The sequence below is a fragment of the Talpa europaea genome, assembly GCF_964194135.1.
Source record: "Talpa europaea genome assembly, chromosome: 2".
Lineage (NCBI taxonomy): Eukaryota > Metazoa > Chordata > Mammalia > Eulipotyphla > Talpidae > Talpa > Talpa europaea.
In genome coordinates this window covers 43,500,914-43,523,254 of record NC_140068.1, presented here as the reverse complement: position 1 = coordinate 43,523,254, position 22,341 = coordinate 43,500,914, and the positions used below count along the sequence as shown (strand labels likewise).

General features: G+C 38.5%; 1 protein-coding gene across 2 annotated transcripts in view; it reads left to right on the top strand.

Annotated features, from left to right (window-relative positions):
• Positions 1-6,951: 6,951 nt before the first annotated feature.
• AFG1L (AFG1 like ATPase) overlaps positions 6,952-22,341 on the top strand; it is a gene marked incomplete at both ends in the record, with an annotated part of 132,534 nt that continues 117,144 nt past the window's right edge. For both annotated transcript variants that reach the window (XM_084259577.1, XM_084259576.1), the window contains 2 exons: positions 6,952-7,087; positions 21,315-21,538. In XM_084259577.1, the coding sequence (XP_084115703.1) occupies positions 6,952-7,087; positions 21,315-21,538 (360 nt within the window). The remainder of the gene's footprint in view (positions 7,088-21,314; positions 21,539-22,341) is intronic.

Sequence of the window (22,341 nt, the reverse complement as noted above, 5' to 3'; positions counted from 1 at the left end):
CTTGTAAAAATCAGATTCTAGTTCAGGAATTCTATGGGGAGGCCTGTGATTTTGCATTTCTAACAAGTTCCAAGTAATGCTTATGCTGTCGGTCCCCAGACCATTCTGATTAGCAAAGACCTAGAGAATCTCAAGGATGCCAGGTATATTGGTTAATTGGTAGAATGGAGAGAGGTCCCTTTCCAGAACAAACAGCATCAAGTGGGTCTCTCTAGCTGGGTTTTCAAATCTTTCTGGCCATTTATGTGACAAATATGTACAGAGCACGTTTGTCAAGCACTGCGCTACGTTTGGTGGTCCAGAATAGAGGGCATGGAGAAAAGAGAAGGTGGGAAACAAGATACAGTTTTTGACTCCAGTATCTTTTAGTCATAATCATGAACAAACCATGTTCAAACCACATAAGAGTGTGATGAGAGCCACATAGTCCAATCCCGAGGGTTGTAATGAAAGAATTTCTATTAACACCAAAACTGAATCATTTGCTGGCAAATGCCTGGCATTTGCGTGATGTGGTGTGTGCCTGTGTGTAGGAGATGCATTCCATTGCTAAAGATGAGGCAGGCAGAGGCCCAGAGGAAAGGAGGAACTTGGCACCGCTAGGGGATTACAGCTAGTTCAGTACTGCTGGAATGAATGGGAACTGTGACAAGGACTTGGGTCAGAGGGCAAGGCCATGGAAGGGCATTACAGTCCATGTTTATGGTTCTGGATATTATCTAAAGACATTGAAAAGCATTTGATTTTTAGTCTAGAAGTATCACTGGCAGAAATCAAAAGCAGTAGGAATGTAAAGTGAATGGATTTGAGAAATATTTGTCTGATTCTCTGGTTTGACTCAAAGAAGGCACTGCTCTAAGCAACTAAGGATTGCTCAGACTGGAACTATGTGAGATGCCAGTTGGAGGAGGGTGTCAGGATGCAAGGAGCACACGGACTCTTAGGAGGTGGAGGGCCTGGCAAGTCTGTGTGAACTGGTGTCAACATTCCAGTGCAAGGCCTTAGGCATGCCAGGTTTGACTCCTAGTTATATTTGCAAAGGAAGCTAACTTGTCCAACTATTCACCTGGGAAAATACATTCTCATAGGAGATGTATTTACCAGCACATATTAGGTTTAATAGAGAGCTTGAGCAGGCCTCCTGGACCAAGGCTTGTTCCACTGAGGTGTCCAGTGCTCCCAAATCCATAACTACTTCAACCTGGTGTATGGGCACAACACTACAATGTTTGTCACCCTTCACACCACACATTCAGGCCCTGCGTGCAACTTCTGTTTATTTGGTTTACTGACCGAATCAAACTCTAGTGCCTAAAATCAGTCATGTCCCATTTGCCTTGACTACCAGTATCCTGTTTACTACAAATATTACCATTTTTCACATCACCCAGTCTTATGACTAGAGTCATCTTTTTTCTCTTTTCATTTACACTTTACTCTTCTGCTGTATCTTAGTTTTGGTTAATATCAGATGGCAGAGATCTCCATACTGCCTTTCTTTCTCTAACCTCTCTTATCCATTATGTGGAATATCTGCATGGGTCATATATTGACATTGTTTTTTTATTATAAATGAGCCATCAACTCATTATTATATTTAATAGTGTGTGTGACTTGAAGACAACACTATGAGCAAATAAATTCTATTTAACCGGGGCTTGGTAGAGGATATGGGCAAAATCCATAGCAGCTGTGTAACCCTAAAAAAGTTACTTTGCCTGTTGGTGCTTCTATTTCTTCATGTATAAAATGGAGATAATAGGGTCTCCCTAGTGGTACAGGGGTTAAGGCACAGCACTATCAAACTATTGCCAGCCACTATGGCATGAGTATGATCCTTGGCCAGCACATGGTGGTGCTGATCCAGATGGCGCAGCAGACCTCTTCTTCTGTCTTGCCCGCTGTTCCCCTCAGCAGTGTTTTTCAATAGATTCGCCTCTTCTGCTCCCCACTCTGTCTCTGGTAAATCCTCTCACCACCCCCACCCCCCGCACCTCTGGCCTACACCCCAGTTCTTATATGTGTAAATAAATAAATCTTTAAAAATAAATAAATAAAATGGAGATAATAATAGTACCTACTTCAGAGAATGGCTGTGAACACTGAAAGAGTTAATATCTGTAAAGTATTTAGAACAGTCTATACACAATGGTAAGCGCTATAATATCTGGATTTAAGTAGGAGTCAATTAGGAAATGGGCCTATCAAATGGTTCGAAAATCATAAAATGAGGCCTTAAATACTATGATGAGTGAATCATGGGGCTTGGCTAAGTTTGTGAGTGGAGGATATGACAATGAATGTTGTATCTAGATGAATCTAGTAGTGGAAAGCCTGGTGGCCCTCTTGACCAGAAATCTTTGCTTAAATCTAGTAATTGAATGATTCAAAGCCTGATTTATTTACTACTGTTTTAGATTAAACACATAGGTTTTCATAGGCATTTCAGTCTAATGCAATGTCAATCAAATAGGTCTCAAGGGAAAGAAACAAATGCTATAGGTTTACATAGTTTGCATTTAAAGAAGTCAAATATTTCAGAATATGGTTAGTTCCAAAGTATATTTTTGATAAGCCAGCTTGAATACTGCATTGTGGATAACAAGGTTAAATAAAGGTTCTAATAAGACAAACAGCGACAATTTAAATAAATCAGATGTTTTTGTCGAAGATTACTCTGTGATTTTCTCCAATTATTCATGACATTTCACCCATTCATATTGTGATCTGCTTTAATAGTGGAAGGGAAAAAAAAAACCTTGTCTCCTTGTTTATTCTTTGTTCTCAAGGAGATAAGCTGTTTATAAAGATACGTTATTTGTTATTTAAATCACTTTTACTGAAGTTGTTTATTTCCTTGTTTCAGTTTCTAAAAATATTGCAACAATTGTAATGCTTCTTAGAGATGTCTATTCAATTCAGAATGATTTGTACTGAAATTCTTTGCTAAATGGGCACAGGTGCTGATGTGTATAACATGCTAGAGTGAGTCAAAACTAATAAACGCTGAAAAAAAATGAGGATATACTTGTGTTAACTTTTGAAATGTGATTAAAAACATTTTGGACCAAAAAGACTTGGGTATTTGTAAAGGTCTATCTCTATACTTGTCATTTTATAAGTATTTAATAATAATTAAATATAACACCAAACTATAAGCAAAAAAATTGCATAATATAAAAATCCAGAAATTTATTTCTTGGAAAATGCCCTCTAATTACTTTGTAGACCTTAAAGATCATAATTATAATATAAGAGTAATTACTTTAAAGAATGATTTACCTGATAGTAAAGTATCAAATTAAAGCTGAAAATAGTACATGTAAACAATGTTAGATTTTAAAAATTGTTGAACAGCAAATGTGGGAAATTATATCTCCTGTTTCTCTTTTTGCAATGCATAAAATTTCCTCCAGAGTAAATATTGGTAATTTGATAATATTCTACATAGTAGAATAGTATACAGCTATATATTAACATTTCTTACATAGCAATCTAGAAATCTAAACCATGGCTTATGCCAGGTAATCTACAGGATTGATACGTGATATAAAGCTGAGTGGATTTGTTATTTTAAGGGACAGTTGATTAGTTCCAAGAACTAAAGCTTCAAAATCCAGCTGAGTTGATTTGGATTAAAGAAATGAAGTCTGTACCATAAATTATAGTGTGCATTCCTGCTGAGTAAGCCCTGGTTATGGAAACTTGGATCTGTGGTCACACATCTCTCCCTTTGAAGTTGATGAGACTTGCTCAGTCTAAGTGAGATATATGCTGTGAAAATTGGGCCTTGACAACTGTTGTGTATAGACATTAGAGGTCTCACAATGCTTTCTTTATCTGATCCCTTAGTTTTCTCCAGTCTTGGTTTCGGCAGAGAACACTCAACTTTGGAATGAACACTTCTTGGATTAGGTAAGTCCCATGACTACATGGTATTCAGGTTTTATCCTCTTGAGAGCCTAGACTGATAGCTCCTTTATTATCAGTAAAGTTGGCTAAATAAAACACATCTTGATTTAAACTTATACAAGTAATCTCCCCAATATGTCTATTTGAAAACAAAACTCCTTCGAAGTGTAGGCCAATCATAGCTAGTTCTGAGTGTTGTCAGCTGGTATAACTAATATTTAAGAGCAAATGAGTTCATAGAGTTTTATCATTGCATCTTTAAGTTTTAAAGATTGGCTACAGGGCCTTCCCGGTGGCGCAGCGGTTGAGCGCTGGGTTGCGAAGCTGCCCGCAGCCTCTGCAGCGCCGGTTCCATCCCCGGCTGCTCCCAGGCCACCGGAGGAGGGTCCCACATGGCGCGCAGACCTCTCCTGCCGCCCGCTGCTCCCCTCAGCAGTGTACTTCGCCCCTTCTGCCTGCTCTGCTCCCCGCTCTGGCTCTGGTGAATTCCCTCACCCTCTGGCGCTTCTAACTGTACCCAGTGCTTGCATAAATAAATAAATAAATAAATCTTTAAAAAAAAAATAAAATAAAGATTGGCTACATTATAGTTCTACTTTAATTCCTCTGAATAAGCAGTCTACAGAACTGAAAAACATTCAGTCTATTTGATTGTCTGGATGCATTATATCAAATCCAACTAATCATATAGCAAAACTAAATTGGTTATGACCATCAATGAATAGAAATCAAAAGTATATGTGGCAAGGTCTGTTTTTTATATATAGAGAGAGAGCTGATGTAAGGACTATTTGAAGAACTAGCTCATTAAATAGACACACCATTTAATTTTAAAAAAAGATTTATTTATTTATGCATACAAGAGCTGGGTACAGGCCAGAGGTGTGGGGGGTGAGAGGATTCATCAGAGACAGAGTGGGGAACAGAACAGGCAGATGTACTGAAATACACTGCTGAGGGGAGCAGTGGGCTAGTCAGAAGAGGTCTGCTGCGCCATGTGGGTCACCTCCCTGCCCAGGAATTAAATTTATGCTGCAATGGTTGCAGATAGCTTCATAGTGCTGATGCTTAACCCTTGCGCCACCACGGAGGCCCCACGCCATTTAATTTTAAGGAGTAGTATCTGTGTTATCTTGGGTAAGTCACTTTTTTTCTCAGGGTCATTGAATCTTTTTTTTTTAATTTTTTTTTTTTTAAAGAGGCATGTATTTTTATTTATTTATTTGTTTGTTTATTTATTTGTTTGTTTGTTTATACATGCACTGGGTACAGTCAGAAGCACGGGAGGGTGAGAGAATTCACCAGAGCCAGAGCGGGGAGCAGAGCAGGCAGAAGGACCGAAGTACACTGCTGAGGGGAGCAGCGGGCTGCAGGAGAGGTCTGCGTGCCATGTGGGACCCTCCTCCAGTGGCCGGGGATCGAACCGGCGCCGCAGAGGCCGCGGGGAGCTTCGCAACCCAGCGCTCAACCGCTGCGCCGCCAGGGAGGCCCAGGGTCATTGAATCTTAATATGTGAAATGTCTGGGTTAAAATTGGATCTTTGGTTCCATGAGGATCTAAAATAATTTTTCTTATTACATCTGGATATTGATCTAAATGAAGTCCCCCCCCCCATAATAATGAGTACCAAGTATATCTGCAGTATTAAACCTGGAATATCCTTGTAGTTTGTTTTCCTGGAAATAGTGAAATTCAATTACTGGTTTTTGTAATTATTTTGATTAATACGAATTTTTCTAATAAAAAAATCAGAACTTAGGAAAGGAGGGGTGAGTACTGGGAATGGGATCAGTTTTCCAGTTTTTCCAAGATAGTATATATGGAGGGTCATGAAAACAAATGAGATATTTTATAAGTCACTCAACGTTTTCTGGCCCTAAGTCATTTGATTAATATGAGATGATAAGGTAGGTAGAAGCCAAATTCGATTTTCTTAAGCTCCATAACAAAAAATTGTACTTCATTTTGTAGACAGAATAGTACTTCATTTTGTTCATTTTTTACAAGTTTAAAATCTGTGAAGGGATGTGGTCAGTAGGTCATATCTTTGGAAACAAACTGAGAGCAGGATGGAGAGATAGCACCAGTTAGCAGATGATTGCATTAGCCTCAAATGGAGTAAGACCCAAAGATGACGACGATGGATTTCCACCACATTAAAACCATATAGATTCAATCATATCTGGCAAAAGATTGGATGTGAGTGATAAGGAAATTAATTGAAGACTCTGAGATTACAACCTGGAGTTGGGGGAGGTTAGGGAGTTGGTTAGGTGTTGTTGCTATTATTAAAAAAAATGTCAGAGAGGACATGTAGAAATTATATAAGGTAATTTTCTATTTCCCCTACAAAAAATTTGGGTAAGGAACATAAAATCAGAAAATACATAGGTAAGTATAGACATGTGGGTTTCCCATATCACAAAATTTTTCAAAACAGTTGAATGTATGCCATATTGAAAATGATTTTATGCTAATCAAATACAGAAAGCAAAGAAGCAGTAGCACATTTCAGGTGCTTTGGCAATGATGAGCATGATACTGGAGGCCAAGAAATAATGGGAGCTACTGCTTTGTGAGGTTTGAGGATGTTTAACATATTTCGTTACCTTGGAAGGGCCCCCTGGGTAACTCACATTTATTTAGGTTTCAGAATCTCGGTCAGGTAAGCTAATAGCCAGGGCTCAAGGGTTACCCGACTGGACGTCATAACCATGTTCAAATTCCTTGAAAACACTTGGGGCTCTATGGCAGGGAGCCCGGGCCAGGTAGCTGCCCCTCCTCCAGCGCCTGACTGGCCCGCCCCGCCCACGCCGCTGCCGCACTGCTTGCCGGGAGCCGTAGTCCTGGCTGTCAGCGCCCGGAAGGACCCAAGGGCACGGGAGTCCAGCCCGCCCCTTGCTACTAGAGATCACGTTCCTCGGCTGCGCCTATGTCTCGGGCGGAGCCTCCCGCGATCACCACTGGATTTGTCTGTGCCACCCTTCCTCTCTTCTGGGTTTCAATAAAGTTTTCCTCTTCCCGTGTACGGAGCTCAAGATGGCGGCCTCCTGGTCGCCCTTGGTTACCCTGCGCTTAGTGCAGAGCCGGCTGAGAGGGAGATGTTTTGGGTGCAGGGCCTGGGCCGCTGCTCTCACCCCTCCGGCCACCGCCCCTGGAAACCCCCTTTGGAAAGGTCAGTGACCGTGCCATGAGTAGGCCGAGCCGTCTGCATATGACCAGAGAGGTCTCGGGTCAGTCACCTTCCCTCCTCAGTCTCACCTAATTGGTCTCCTGGCTTCACGGTTTTAGGAGTTAGGGTGCGCTCAAGAGGAGTTTCAGCCGTTCTTGCCCTAGTAGTTCCAGTCCACGAAGATGCCTTGAGCACTGAGGCAGATGGTCCAGAGTGACTTTAATTTCGAGGGTCAGAGGTCGACCCAGAGTTGGTACCCTCCCGGTGTTCGATCTGGTGCGCCCAGGTGTGGGAGTGTCTGGCTTCCCGGGATGAGAGTGTGGGGTTCGTGCCGGCGAACGTCCCACCCATCGTCATCCCAAGCTCCTGGGGCTGGGGTCCTGGCACTGTAAGGAAAACCCACGCCCCAGACCCCCGCAGGTCCCTCTGGCTCTCTGAATTCTGGGAACTCAACTCAAGCCTTCTTAGATTGAAAGATCTATTTTAGAGGCTTCAGTGGGGGTGCATTTTGTCAAGGGCCTTTTTTCCTTCTTTCGTTTATTTTGCATTCAAGAATGAATCTCTATTTTGAGTAACCGGACTGCATTATTGTCTCCCCCATCCACGTACTTAGGTTTTTCCTTTTTCTCCAAGCATCCCCTCTTAATATATCTTAATAAATTCTCATTGGCTTATTTAGCTAAAATTGTATCAGCCTTTGACTGTGATCTGCAATAGAGTTGATTAGTGCTAGAATTATGTTTAAATCACCATAGGGTTCTCTTAAAATTTCGGTGTAACTCAATATATAATGAAATATTTTGGTTGCATAAGTTCATAATATAAGCTTTATTTTTTTATTTCTGAAATAGGCAATAGAAGCAAATGATAACAAAATTTAAAGTGTATAAAAAGTAATACCTTAAAATGTAAGACTTTCTTCCACTTCTATCCCTTAGCCACTTAGGTTTCCTTCCCAGAGGCAACGTCTAATACTAGTTTCTTATGTATTCTTTCAGAGACATTCTGTGTATGTACTAATGTATATGTATATAGCTATCTGCATTTAAAAATGTAGAAGTGATAGCATACTAACAATGTTTTGTTTTGTTTTTGTTTTCATTTATCTTGGTGATCATTCCATATCCGTATTTGTAGAACTAACTAGTATTTTAAATGGTTAAAATAGAATTCCAGTCTATGAGTGTACCATAATTTATGAATATTAAGATTTAAGAAACATTATTATCATAACATAAGATTTACTGAATGTTTATTCTAGTCATGCAATATGCTAAGTGCTTTCTACATACATATCTCATTTAATTCTCATGATCTTCATTTTGGAGATAACGAATCCAAGGTTGCAGGAGTTATATAGTTAGTTAAGTGGCTGAACTAGTGGGTTCAAGGAAAAGCTATTCTTGTATGGATTTTATCTTGTACTCATGCTACCTCCTAAATTCAAAATTTAGCTAGTTTTGGTATGGAGATTTGAGAAAAATGCAGTTAGGCTAAAGATTGATTTAATTGCATCTAAAGATCCTTCCTACCCCTCTATAAATAAAAATGAAAGGAAAAATTTAAGTCAAGATGTGTGGGTAGCATTGGCATAATGTTAAAAGAAGGAAAATAGATAAAGGAAAGGAAGGAGGGGAAAGCAAAATATGTTCTTAACTTTGTTTTTATGCGTTATTTAAGTATTAATTTTAGCTCTGGCTCCAGGACAATTTAGAAACTGGAACTTTGAAAACTTTAGGGGTCTTAAAATGCTGTTCACCCAAATCACCTACCTAATTGCCTGACTTTAAACTCCTTAGGATATACAACTTCATGAGGCAGCATTTTTGGGATATGTGTATTTCTATCAATAAGATTTTTAAACAATTGAAAGTGAAATTTGGTATCTTCTCTAATTGAAATGCTTATGTTCAATTTTGATTTCACTGCCTGTTTTCTTTTAGTCTAAGTGTGTCTTCATTTAATGTAACATTTACTTAACCTACAGACAGTTCTAGGAAGGCATTTATTAGAAATCAGATTGGCCATGGTGTGGTGGAAAATTGCTAAGTCAGTTGAAGCATTCTATTAAATGTGATGGAGGGGGGAAGTGAATTAAATTGAGTCTCTGCTGTTGAATAGCTCAGTCTTAGAAGATGAAATTATAATGGCTAATATTTATTGAGCCCTTTCTATGTTCCAGGCAGTCTGCTAGCAGTTTCTTTCTGTCTCATAATTCATCTTCATAAAACCCTATAAAATTATTATGTCTGTTTTATAGATGAATGAACAGGCCTGGCCACCCAGCTGGGATTTGAACCTAGATATATTTGCTTCTGAACCACAAACTTAACTATGTTCTACAAGCTCCTTAACATAACAATGAACATCAGAAACACATGAGCTAGGCCCATCTGAAGTGCTATAGGGCTATAGAGGAGAAAACAACTTTGTTGGAAGAGGGGATCGCTTTTTCAGGAAAAGTGTAGAAGTGAACTGTACATGGCCCTTACTTAGTTCATGGTTTCTGAGGGATGCTAGCTAGAGAGGAGGCTGGAAGGTGGGTCGGAATTGTGGTTAAAAGAGTCTTGTATAGTGTGTGAAGATGTCTAGGCTCAGTGGGACACTGTTGGAGCTTTGTTAAGAAAACAAGTTGGGGCCTCCCCGGTGGCACAGCGGTTGAGCGCTGGGCTGCGAAGCTGCCCACAGCCTCTGCAGCGCCGGTTCAATCCCTGGCCGCCAGCTGAGGGTTCTACATGGCGTGCAGACCTCTCCTGCCTCACCCACTGCTCCCCTCAGCAGTGTACTTCGTCAGTCTGCCTGTTCTGTTCCCCGCTCTGGCTCTGGTGAATTCTCTCACCCTCCCGCGCTTCTGACTGTACCCAGTGCTTGTATAAATAAATAAATAAATCTTTAAAAAAACCAAAAAACAAGTTCATCAGATCCATTTTGGCATGATTATTCTTCTGGCCACCTGAAAAGAGATCAGAAACCCCTGGATGGGGGAATACTAGAAGCTGTGTGATTGTTTAGAAGGAAACTGTAGAATTTCAGGGGATAGCGGTTTTTTTTTTTTTTTTTTTTTTTTTTGGATAGCGGTTTAGGACCTGAATTACTGCTTTGGTGAAGATGGAGAACAGGCAGATATGGAGGGAGGGAATTCAGAGACATTTCTTTGGTAGAATTGACAGGCTTTCAGAGAGACAAGGAAAGGGAAGAGTTAAGATCAATTTAGTTTCCTACTTTGGATAATTTAAGAGAAACCAAACAAAAAAAATTTAAGGCATTTTAAGGGGAGATTCCATTTTAGACTTGCTAAATTTGAGGTATTTTTGACAGTTCCAGGTAAATTCTGATTAGTTGTAGGAAATACGGGGATCTGAGACTGAAAAAGGAAATGGGAAGTGTTAAGAGCCATGAAAATGAAAGAATGTAGTCTGGGAATATTTGTAGAGTTAAAAGGAGAAAAAACAAAAGAGTCCTTGAGGAAAACTGACTTTTATGATCAAGAGAAAGTGACCTCACTGGAGGGCAGTTGCAAAGATCATAGGAGAATTAGGAGAGAAGCCAACAAAGAGAATGTATCTAAGTTTTCTAAAACTAAAAATGTATCTGAAATTCTGTCTAGCTTTAGAAATCATTTCATAGAGGCAAGATAATAGGAATGTCATGTCTTGTGATTTTGTATTATTCTGGTATCCTGCATCTATCTCATTGTTCTATTTTTAGGTTGTCTATTAAATGATGACTCATTTATTTACCTTTAGCTCCACAATCTCTTCATTAGTACATGTACACAGGAGATGTTGATTAGGTATTAACATGAGTACAACTAACCTCAGCCTATGAATTGGTATAATTTATTGGTAGTGCAGATTAGTGGTTAAGAAAATGGACTTTGGACTTTTTTTTTAACCAAATTAGATGAATAACCTTGTGTGAAATTTTATGTTTCATGGATTTCCATTAACATTTATATATTATTATATTAGAAAAGACTTTTCATGCCTACTGAGAAGGGTTAACTTAGTGATAATGATTTCTTTCAATTGTTATTTTTTTAATCATAGCACAACTTATTTCATAAGCATAGCCAATGCCCTAGATGTAGTTCTGGGGTGGAAAAAGTGGCAGATAAAATGGGGGAGGGGTAGGAGGTACAAGATTAGAACTAATAGAAAGGAGCCTCAACATTCAGAATCTACAGAAAGACTGTAGATTAGCACTACTTTATACATCAAGAGCTCCCATTCTCTTTCTTTATGTGAATGATGACTGTTTAACTGGAGTATAGCCATTTTGAATTTGTCTTTTCACAAGTATCAATAATAGATGCCAAGAGTCTAGAAACTGGTGGTCTGGCCTTGGCCCAGTGCAGCAATGTGCCCTATAAATTCTCTGATGAAAGATCATCAAGTCTTGGCTTGGATATATCTGATAATTATTTTCCTAGGTCACTCAGATCCGTGACTAAGATCTGTTTTCTAATTTCTCTCTTAAAAGCCTTTTGGATATGTCTGTTCTTCCTGCTGTGTTTTGCCTTCCTTGTCTAAGGACCTCTAACTAAGCATGTGTTCTCTTTTCATTTTATCTCTCCATTAAGCTCACTCTAGAAGTTATTTTTTCAATACATTATCTACTTACATTCTTGACCAGGTTGCAGTTTTCAATAATTTTTAAAGCCTCAAAATGTAATTTTTAGAGTAGTTCCTTCATCACTTCATAATGCAATTTATATTTTAAATAATATAAATAGATTCAGTTTTAAAATTCTCATATATATGTTCAGACATATGAAATGTAAAATAAACAATGAATAGATGGTATTTTTTCTTTATCTTTTTAAAGAAAATGGATCTCTTAGATCTCATTATTAAATAGTGTATGAACAGGGTGAATATTAAGGAGTTACTCAGTATGCTAGGCCATGCCTATAATTACTTCAGAATAGCTTTATTCAGATTTTTAGGCAGTATTTTACTGATTTGTTATCATGAAATTTAAAGTACTTTTTTTTTCCTTTTGTAAAGTTATACACATTGGCACATTTAAGATTAACTAGCTTCTAAAGGAAAAGAATGATAACCAGCAAGCATTTAGTTTTAATTTTCATAATTTTTCTATTTAAATCAAAAGCACCCTTTTAAAGGCCCTAAATCAGCCTTTTATAAATAAAGTAAATCATCTTGTGATGCATTCCTTGATGATGGCTTATGTTGTTTTTCTAAAGAAAGAGTTTAATTAAGATTTGATTTTCTTCTATTCTGCACTTTGTTTATTCATCACTGAATCAAATACAGGTCTTTAATGTCACTGGTAAATCTGACTTTTTGGATCATTGATGACCATTGCAGTTTTTAAAAAAGCAACTGAATATTTATCTTTTAGGTGTGATTAGAACATAATAGAGCATGGATGGGCTGGGCTGCCTGTGACCTTAGCATGGGGTTCTGTAATTCTTAGAGAACATTTCTGGTCAGTGGCCACTGCTTACAGTTTGTGAAAATCAACACAAATGTACAAATAACTCATGAATAATTGTGAACACAGTATTTGAATGGATGTTTAATAAATATGCATTAAAAATCTAATTACAGTAATGAAGTTTACAGCTGAAATTTTAATCCAGCCCTTTAGAAATATTAAATGTGCTTTTCCTGATTGTGCATTTTTCTCACAGCAGTTGGGTAAACATTTTAAACTGGAAATCTAAATTCCTTATATAGTTTTGATTTCATTTAACTAAGCATGTGTTCTTTTTGGCAACAATCTTCCTTCTCTTTGTGAAGAAGTGAAGCTCCTTTTATCCCATAACTGTTACTTTGAAGAATTTTGATCAGTTCTATCTTAGCACGGATGAATATATGGGATAGCAGAGGAACAATAAAATGCAATTGGAAAGACTAGGTTGTGATTTTGGTCATCCTTTAGTACTGGATCACTCATTTAATTTCCATTAATGATATTTATATTTTCTCATCTGTAGAATGATATTCATTATCCTAACTGTCTTCATCACCAATCATTTGTGAAACTCAAGTAAATTATTACATGAGAAAGTCCCTTGAAAACTGTTATATGGGATATGCTTGGAGTAAATGAAATACTAATACTGAAATACTGAAAAGAAGTGAGCAGAAATGGTATAAACTCAATTCCATACAAATTAATAAAAACATTTTTACTTTGGAGAGGATTCACTTATATTTACAAAGGCAAAAAGCCCTATCTGTTTCAGTGCTTTGAATTCTAGAAAGTACAGTTTTGAGTTTTCTAAGATTGTGGAAAGGGCTTCCGTAAATAACCATGGATTCTTTGTTTTTAATCTTGTTTTTAATCTTCTGGATACACTGAATACCTAGAGGCTCTTAGAAATTATGAATTACTGCCTTCATGACATTCAAAGTAAGTTGTTGAAATTTGACTTATGCAGGAAAATCACTATATGGTAAAATATCTTCATTTAGTAAGAAATGTATACTGTTTTCAAAAAGAAACTTACATAGTTGTAAGTTATTTGCTGTACAGCAAGGCCTGAAGATAACATTTTGTAGAATCAGAATATTGGAACTGAAGAGGACCTCTGGGTCATGTATTCAAACACGAATGTACAAATACATAATTTTTGCCTTAGCTTTCTTTTTTAGGTATCCTATTCCTCTTTGGACAATTCTGATTTTTTTTTTTTTTTTAATTCTTTAAGGAGGCTGGAATTTGAGCCTTGCTGTAACTTTTCCACATTCATCTGACTCTTTCCTCAGGAACAACATGACATAATTCTAGTCCTGATTGCACATATGACAGTTCTCCAAGTATATCAAGACCCATAATATCTTGTTTATTTGTTTACTGATTCATTTATCAAATTATTGGGTGCCTCCTTGTCCCAATTTCACTTGACAATCTTTAAAATATTAAAACTGACTTTGTTTTTCTATTCATTTCCCAATTTTCTTGGTGCCATTATATGCTAGATATAGGGTGCTGGGTGGGAGGTGGTTACTATGATTCTTAATATCAACTGTCCCTTATCCTGTTAGTCTTATGGCATGTTTTCTAGATCCTTAGAACTACATTCCTTTAGCTACTCACTCTAAAAATGTGGCTCCCATATCTTAATATAGCCCTTCAGATATGTCTGTGGAACAGTGTAATAGGTTACATTTTCTATGTACTGTTGCATTCATGTCTCACTTTGATATTCTTTAGGGTTGTTAAGACAGATCTCTCCAGTTTGTATTCGAGTCGTTACTTTTTCTATTTTAAAAAATAAATCACTTTTAATTATAAAATACTATGTGTGCATAATAGAAAATATAGAAATGACAATTATTAACTGTTCAATTTTTAAAGTTTATCTGTTGAAGGGTCGTATTCATTTAGAAAAGCACACATTTAAGTGTAAAGCCCACTCAATAATCATGAAGAGAGTAGATATGTGTAAGTACACCTAAATGAAGACATTTATGGTGTCTAGAGGCTCCTGTTGTACACCCTCTTGCATTACTAACAAAGGTAATCAAATCCTGATTTATACTATTCATTTATTTTGCCTGTTTTTAACCACTTGTTTGTATTATGGGATTGCATCCTCACCCCCCAAATGTTTAGACAGGCTTTTCCTCCAAGGTGTCCAGAGTAGGTTTTTTCCAATATGTGTCACCTTGGTATGTGATCTAAGGTCAATTGAGGCCCTTGGGGGCTTGGAAAAAACTATCATCACAATGTAGAAAATATAGATTGCCTAGATTTTGTGATATCTGTAGAAATAGCTTTTTTTTTTTTTTTAAATCAGAGAAACCTGTCTTAAAGCAGGGTAAACATCTAGAAATTAGTTTTTGTCTTCTGAAGTCATCACTTCTTGTCTAGAATCCCCAGGCCCTTAGCCCATTTCTCACCTCAGAATATAAACCCTTAGTCTGTCCCATTTTTTAGAATTTCCAGCCATGTAAATTCACCATACATGTATAATTAAGTCTCCCACTGCTCTGTCTGATGTTAATTTGTTTGTTTATCCAACCTGACATGGGGAAATGTTCTGTGCTCTGACAGCATCTTTCCCAGGGTACTGCCAGTATTTCGGGTGCAGTTACACTATCTGTTGAGCTCACTACTGATTGTTTTCAAAGTTTTCAGCACAGAGCTTTGTGCACTCTATAAGGTTTTATAACTGTTGAATTATTTGTTTCTGACTGAATTCTTTTATTTGACAGATTTTCAATTGATTCTTTTCAGTATGAGTAAGTTTTTGAATGTTGGTAGTATCAGCCAGTTTTTGTAGCACATCAGTATCATCTTGAATCATCATTCAACATTGTCTCCCAATTTTGTATCTTCATATTTGAGCACATTATGGTCATTATATCTTCATTTAGTGCCAAATGTATTAATGTTTCATTTTAAAAGTTCAGAAAGATATACATGAATCTAGTTTGTCGACATTCTTAAGTAAACTATGTGAGATACAAGGGCTTTTAAATTTATTTATTTAAAAGATTTATTTATTTTTATACAAGAACGGGGGTACAGGCCAAATGCATGAGAGGGTGAGAGGATTCACCAGAGACAGAGCGGGGAACAGAACAGGCAGACTGAAAAAATACACTGCTGAGGGGAACAGTGGGCGAGACAGGAGAGGTCTGCTTCGCCATGTGGAATTCTTGCCGGCTGGCTGGGATTGAACCCACGCTGCAGAGACTGTGGACAGCTTCACAGTGCGGCGCTCAACCACCTGCATCACCAGGGAGGCCCCAGGGCTTTTAAATTTATGTGGAAAGGGATTTTCTCCGTCTAACATTTGAACTTTGGACTTTTCATAGAAAAAGCTACTGCTGTAGGTGGAGTTTGAAGAGTGTGCTTATTAGCAGAGGCTGGTTGACCCGACAGGGCAGGCAGGGCAGGGCCCTAGCAGGGTCTGAGGAGGAAGAACCCACAGGAGGAGCTCCAGGAGGCTCCAGTACTTCAAAGGAGAGGGCCTGAGAAAGGTTTACGTTTTAATATTCTGTTGCCTGGCATTCATAAATGGGAGCAAGCTTTCACTTGCTCCCATTATGGTAGTTTTAATGAGGGCGAGTGACATCCTGGTGGTTTTGGAATCTAGTTTGTTCTTTCATTCTATTTACTAACTTTTTTTTTTTAAGAATTATTTATTTATGCATACAAGAGCTGGGGTACAGGCCAGAGGTGCGGGATACCGGGGGGGGGGGGTAGTTGAGAGGATTCACCAGAGACAGAGTGGGGAACAGAACAGGCAGACTGAATGAAATACACTGCTGAGGGGAGCAGCTAGTCAGGAGAGTTCTGCTGTGCCATGTGGATTGCTTCCTGGCCGGCCAGGGATTGAACTCGTGCTGTAGAGGCTGCTGCAGAGGCTGTGGACAACTTCTTGGGTTACCTCTTAACTCCTTGCGCCACCAGGTAGGCTCTTATTTACTAACTTTTAAGGTATTTTAGTTTCTTCATTTATCTACCTCAGACCTTCTTGAAAAAGTAAGATTGTGTGTATATATATATATATATAGAGAGAGAGAGAGAGTGCTGTTGGTATGTTGAATGAATAGTAGGCACTTATTAGTGTTAGTGTGATATTGTGATTTATAAGAAATACATATATTGGTCATTCAGGTGACCAAAGTATATTTCTCATACATAGTTAGTCTTCATTCACAGTTTCTGCTCACAGCACCCTTAAGAATGATAAAGCTGTCTCTTGTTAGGTTAATGAAGTAACTTTTTGGAATGCGTCTGAAGATGGAGACCCCTGGTTTTCTGGGAGGGGAAAGGGACCTAGAAGTGGAATTCAGTTGCCAAAGACCAATAAGTGATCGATCAGCAAGGACATAAGTAAGGAATGCCTAAGTAAGGAAGCCTCCATTAAAACCCAAATGGATTTTTATTTTATTATAATTAGTCTTTTTCCTGGTCCTTTATTTAACTTTTTAAAATTCCTGCTATGAGTGAGGCTATCCGGTATTTTTCTTTTTCTTTCTGGCTTATTTCACTGAGCATGATCACTTCCAGCTCCATCCATGTTGCTGCAAATTGCAAAGACTAATTATAATAAAGTAAAAATCAAAATCAACAAGCAACTGTAAACCAGATACACACTACTGGGGTGGGGGAAGAAGGGAGTAGGATCAAAACAAGGAGGGTGGGAAGTATATGGGGATTATAACCAAGATAAAAATGCATACATTGCACAAAAGTGAAAAATGATGTAAAAATATATATAAAATTAAATTAAATAAAAAAAAAAAAACCCCAAATGGAGGAGGCTTTAGAAGGCTTCCAGGTTGGTGAATATGTGGAGATTTGGCGGACAATGGCATACCTGGAGAGGGTGTGGGGGCTGCAAACTTTTTCTCCATACCTTTCCCTGTGCTCATATGTCAACATTTCCTCATATGTTAAGATGTTGCAGCATTCCAGGTATCCCCATTTCACAGGTAAAAGTGCTAGGGCAGGAATGAATGAGTTTTTGTCCTAGATGCCTTGTGAAGACAATTAGGGGAAACACTTGGAGAGAAATTGACTTTCCCTCAGGCATCATTGGCAGGATGGTGATCACATGCCAATCTCCCATGAGGAGAGACATTACCTTGGTTGAGAGTGGAAATGGTGGAGTCAGGAGACAATCCAGAGGGTGCGTCTCCAGAGCCCATACTGCTTCCACTATAACAAACTACTTCCCTGTTGTATCTGTGGGTATAGGTACTCTGCCACTCTGGCAGTGGTAACATGGACAGATTCCTTATTTAGCCTCTCTGTGCCTCAGTTTCTTTATCTTTAAAGTAGGTATGATATTAGTAGTTACCTCATTTAAGGTGGTTGTAAAGATTGCATGAGTCAATGTATGTAACATACTTGGAAAAGTACCTGGCACTTAGTAAGTGCTCAGTAACTCTTAGCAATTGTTGCTGCTGTTATTAGTTAGGTGATCTTGGTCAATTTACTTAACTTGCAATGCAACTGGTCCAAATCACAGACATTTCTGAATTGTCAAAGTTTTATAACTGGTCTCCCTGCTTACACTATACATCTTTATTGACATATAATTCACTTCCACACAATTGACCTATTTCTGCTTGCACTATGCATTACTACCATCTTATTTTTCATAGAGTAATCTTTTAAAAAATAAATCATGTCACACTCCTGGTCAAAACCTTCTATTTGTTCTTAATCCTATTTATAAAATCCACCTTGTAAGACCCTTTGTGATTTGTTTCTTACTCTCCTCTCCAACTTCATCTTGTAGTACATTCTACCTCCTTCATTGAAATCAATCACATAACCTAACTTTCTTGTCCTTGAACTGTGAAACTTATTTCCATTTTCACTTTAGGATTTTTGCCCCATCTCTTTCTCTGCTCAGGTTGTTCCTCTCCCAAATCTTCCTCAGAGATGACTCCTTGAGACCTTCAACATAAATAGTGCATCCACTGAAAGGCTAGTCCTTATAATTTCTATTATGCTCTTTGGGATGCCCATGTTGTTGACCGGAGGCCCATGAATATCATGCTCAATTAATTTCGTCATGTACTTTCTGATCCTTTCTTGCTTCTTTATTTAATTTTTTCCTACTATCACTCTTTGCACTGGAATGAAGTTGCCACAAGCAAAGGAAATTGTTTTTCTAGTGTTTTATCACTGGTATCAAGATATATTTGGTTTTCAGCAGTCATGAATGAATGAATGACTAAGCAAATTTACCTATGGCGTTTCAGTTATTTGTATGATAGTAGTATTGTGAGGATTAATAAAAATAATTCTGTGAAATTACTGTCCCTGGCACATCATAGGTACTCAGTAAATGTGCACTGCTGTTAATAGACTTTTCTTCTAAAACTCCTTAGTTTTAATAATCTTTTTTAAAAAATGGTTCATAATCAGCTTTTGTCCTCAAACTTGTTTGAAAATTTGAGGAAGATTGTATTTTTAGTGATCTTGCTTCAGAAAACCCCCCACATATTCACATATAATTTCCTTTTAATTTTAGAAAGCTTCCAGATATCCCTACTTCCCCATACTCCACTCAAAACAAGCTTCTCCTGTTAAGGCTTTGTTCAAGAAGCCTGTGTTTATATAACACTTCTTATTAGGACTATTACTGACAATTTGCTTTTTTCTAATTTCTTTTGAAATTGTGGTATGAGTTACCTCTTTTTTTCTGTATTACAAGCTACCATGTGCCCTTAATAAGAGCGTAATTGTGATTTTATTATATTTATTAGTGAAGTCAGTTAAGTGCAGCATATTAGCGTAGACTGCGAGACAGCAAAACTACAGAAGAATTTTGTTGTTTTAAACTTCTGTCTTATGAAGAAAACTTAAGAATTGGGGAAGATTGCCTCTTTCCCTGTTGAAAGGGCTCCTGCAAACCTGTTGAACATTCCTGAACTCTACTACACCTTCTGTAAGAAGTATGAAGGCACTACACCTACAAAGTGCCACAACATAAGAAGGGCAAGAATTCTCTGTATACCCAGGGAACGTGGCCTCATGACAGGGAGCAGAGAGCCTGTGGTGGACAGACTACACCAATTTCCAGAAAAGGGCTAAAACTACAAAGGAGATCGTGCTGAGGCTCAAATGTACTGAGCCCAGTTGTACACGTAGAGAATGCTGGTCAAGACATAACAGGCATTTTGAAAAGGGCAAATGACTTAATTCTAAGCTTCATCTTTTGTTTTATTATGAAGACAATGCTATCTGTGTTGACCTAAAAAAAAAAAAAAAAATGGTGGGGTTGGAGGGGGAAGTCTAAGTAATCACAAATATGCTCAAAGTCTGGGGTGAGGGGCTCATTTTTTTTTCTTGGGGAAAAATAGAAGTAATTATTAAAATACTACCTAGGAAATTATAATAGATTATTCAGATGCTAGGACAACACAGCCAGTAGGATGTGGAACATAGTGGGATTTTTCCAAAATTTACTTTAGGAGAATGTTGTCAAATAACATACAAAATTAAGGTATTTGAGAGAACAGTGCAGGCTTTCGGGACTGTAAAATCTTCCATTTTTATTTGTAGATTAGTGTGTGGATCTTTAGAATGGCATTTTCCTACTGTCCATTTGGAGTACAATAAGATAAATTAATATAAATCAAAATAATATGGCAGCAGCATCACATAATTTGTGTACACTGATGTAGTAACAGATTTAATTTAGTGCAGCTTTTGAGAAGTCTTTTGTGTTTCAATTTATACAGCTGCTATTCAGGCCTAAGCTGGCCAATCTCTCAGTCTTGAGTGTCTTGCTTGACTGATTCTCTCTTGTTTTAAAAAAGAATCTTTTTTTTTTTTTTTCCTAGAGCAGCTTTAGGTTCACAGCAAAATTGAGTGGAATGTATAGGACTTTCCCATATGCCCCTGCCACCCCCATGGAGGTTCCCCCATTATCAGCACCTCTCATAAGAGATGTACTTTATTATAATTGATGAACCTCTGTAGACATATCACAATCACTCGAAGTCCATAGTTTACATTAAGGTTCACTCTTGTGGTAGCACATTCTATGGGAATGGACAGGTGCATAATGACATGTAATTACTATTATAATATCATACAGAGTATGTAGCAGGTACTGTTTACTGGAGAATATGGCACTGAACAAAACAGACAAAAAAATCCCTGCCATCAGGGGTCCTCCCTGGTGGTGCAGGGGTTAAGTCTCAGTGCTAGCAAGCTAATGCCAGCCACTGCAGCCACAGTTTGTTCCTGGCCAGGAAACTGACCCACATGGCACAGCAGACTTCTCCTGGCTCGCCCGCTGCTCCCCTCAGCAGTGTTTTTCAGTAGATCTGCCTGTTCTGCTCCCCACTCTGTCTCTGGTGAATCCTCTCACCCCCCCCCCCCCCCACGCCTCTGGCCTGTATCCCAGTTCTTGTATGCATAAATAAATTTTTTTAAAAAGGGCCTTCCCTGGTGGTGTAGCGGTTGAGCGCTGGGCTGCAAAGCTGCACACAGCCTCTGCAGTGCCGGTTCGATCCCCGGCCACCAGCAACGGTCCCACATGGCCTGCAAACCTCTCCTGCCATGCCCACTGCTCCCCTCAACAGTGTATTTTGTCAGTGTGCCTGTTTTGTTCCCTGCTCTGGCTCTGGTGAATTCTCTCACCCTCCCGCGCTTCTGACTGTACCCAGTGCTTGTATAAATAAACGAATTTTAAAAAAAAAGCATGAAAAGAGAGCTCTTTGAAATATGTTCATTTAAGAGAGGCTAACATTGCATCATATATTTTTGTTTATAGCCTATACAGTCCAGACACCCGAGAATGTTTCCCCAACTGCAGCTACAGAGGCTTATTCAAAATCTTTGGCTGTTTGCCATGGACCGCTGGACCACTATGACTTTCTGATCAAAACTCATGAGCTAAAAGATGATGAACATCAAAGAAGAGTCATTCAGTGTTTGCAGAAATTACATGAGGACCTTAAAGGATATAGTATAGAGGCAGAAGGTCTTCTTTCAAAGGTGAGTTTTATGTGATATTAAAGACTGAACAGTTAAAGGTACAAACATATTATAAAATTGATCAAACACAGTAGGACCTGATCATAAAACAGCTTGGAAAATTCCTACAAAATTTTTTAAACATAATCTGTTGCATCCCCATTCCCGACCTTCATATTGTCTTCCACCCTCTGGGGCATTCAGGTTGCTTCCTATTTAGGTAATTTTTGATGCAGTCCAGTCTAAATGAAAACTGCACAATTCAGTTTTCCCCTCCGTCTATCTCAGACCTGTCCAAGATCAGCAGTATAGAAAGGGGAGTGATTTATTCTTCCTCTTTCCCTCTTTTCTCTGCTTATTTGGCATCTCAGGTCAGAATGAGAAGGATGAATGATTATAGTAGAACAGCTGTTTGAAGTACTTTAAGGGCCTTTTGTGTGATAGGTGCTGACATGCTAGCTCATGGTTGAGGGGTGCATTGATGGCTTCTTCAAGACTCCCCACTGCTCCACTCTTTGTCCTCTTAGGATTCAGGGGTATACCTCACACCACTGCATTCTGTTGGGGCTCCCTTGCCCTTGCCATTACAAGTGGAGTCCTTTCGGGACAGCTCTGGCCAGGTCACCTTTTATGGTGTCCAGGTAGCACAACATCTTTCTCCCACCACTACTGCAAGGGTAACTTTGCTTAGCCTCTTGCTTTCAGCTTTCTCCAGATAAGAGGCAGGCACCAGTCTCTGTCTTTGTCCTCTGCACCCCCATGCTCCAGGGGACACACATCAAGTTCTTCCATGAACTCTTTTGCAACCTTCTTTGGTACCCCCC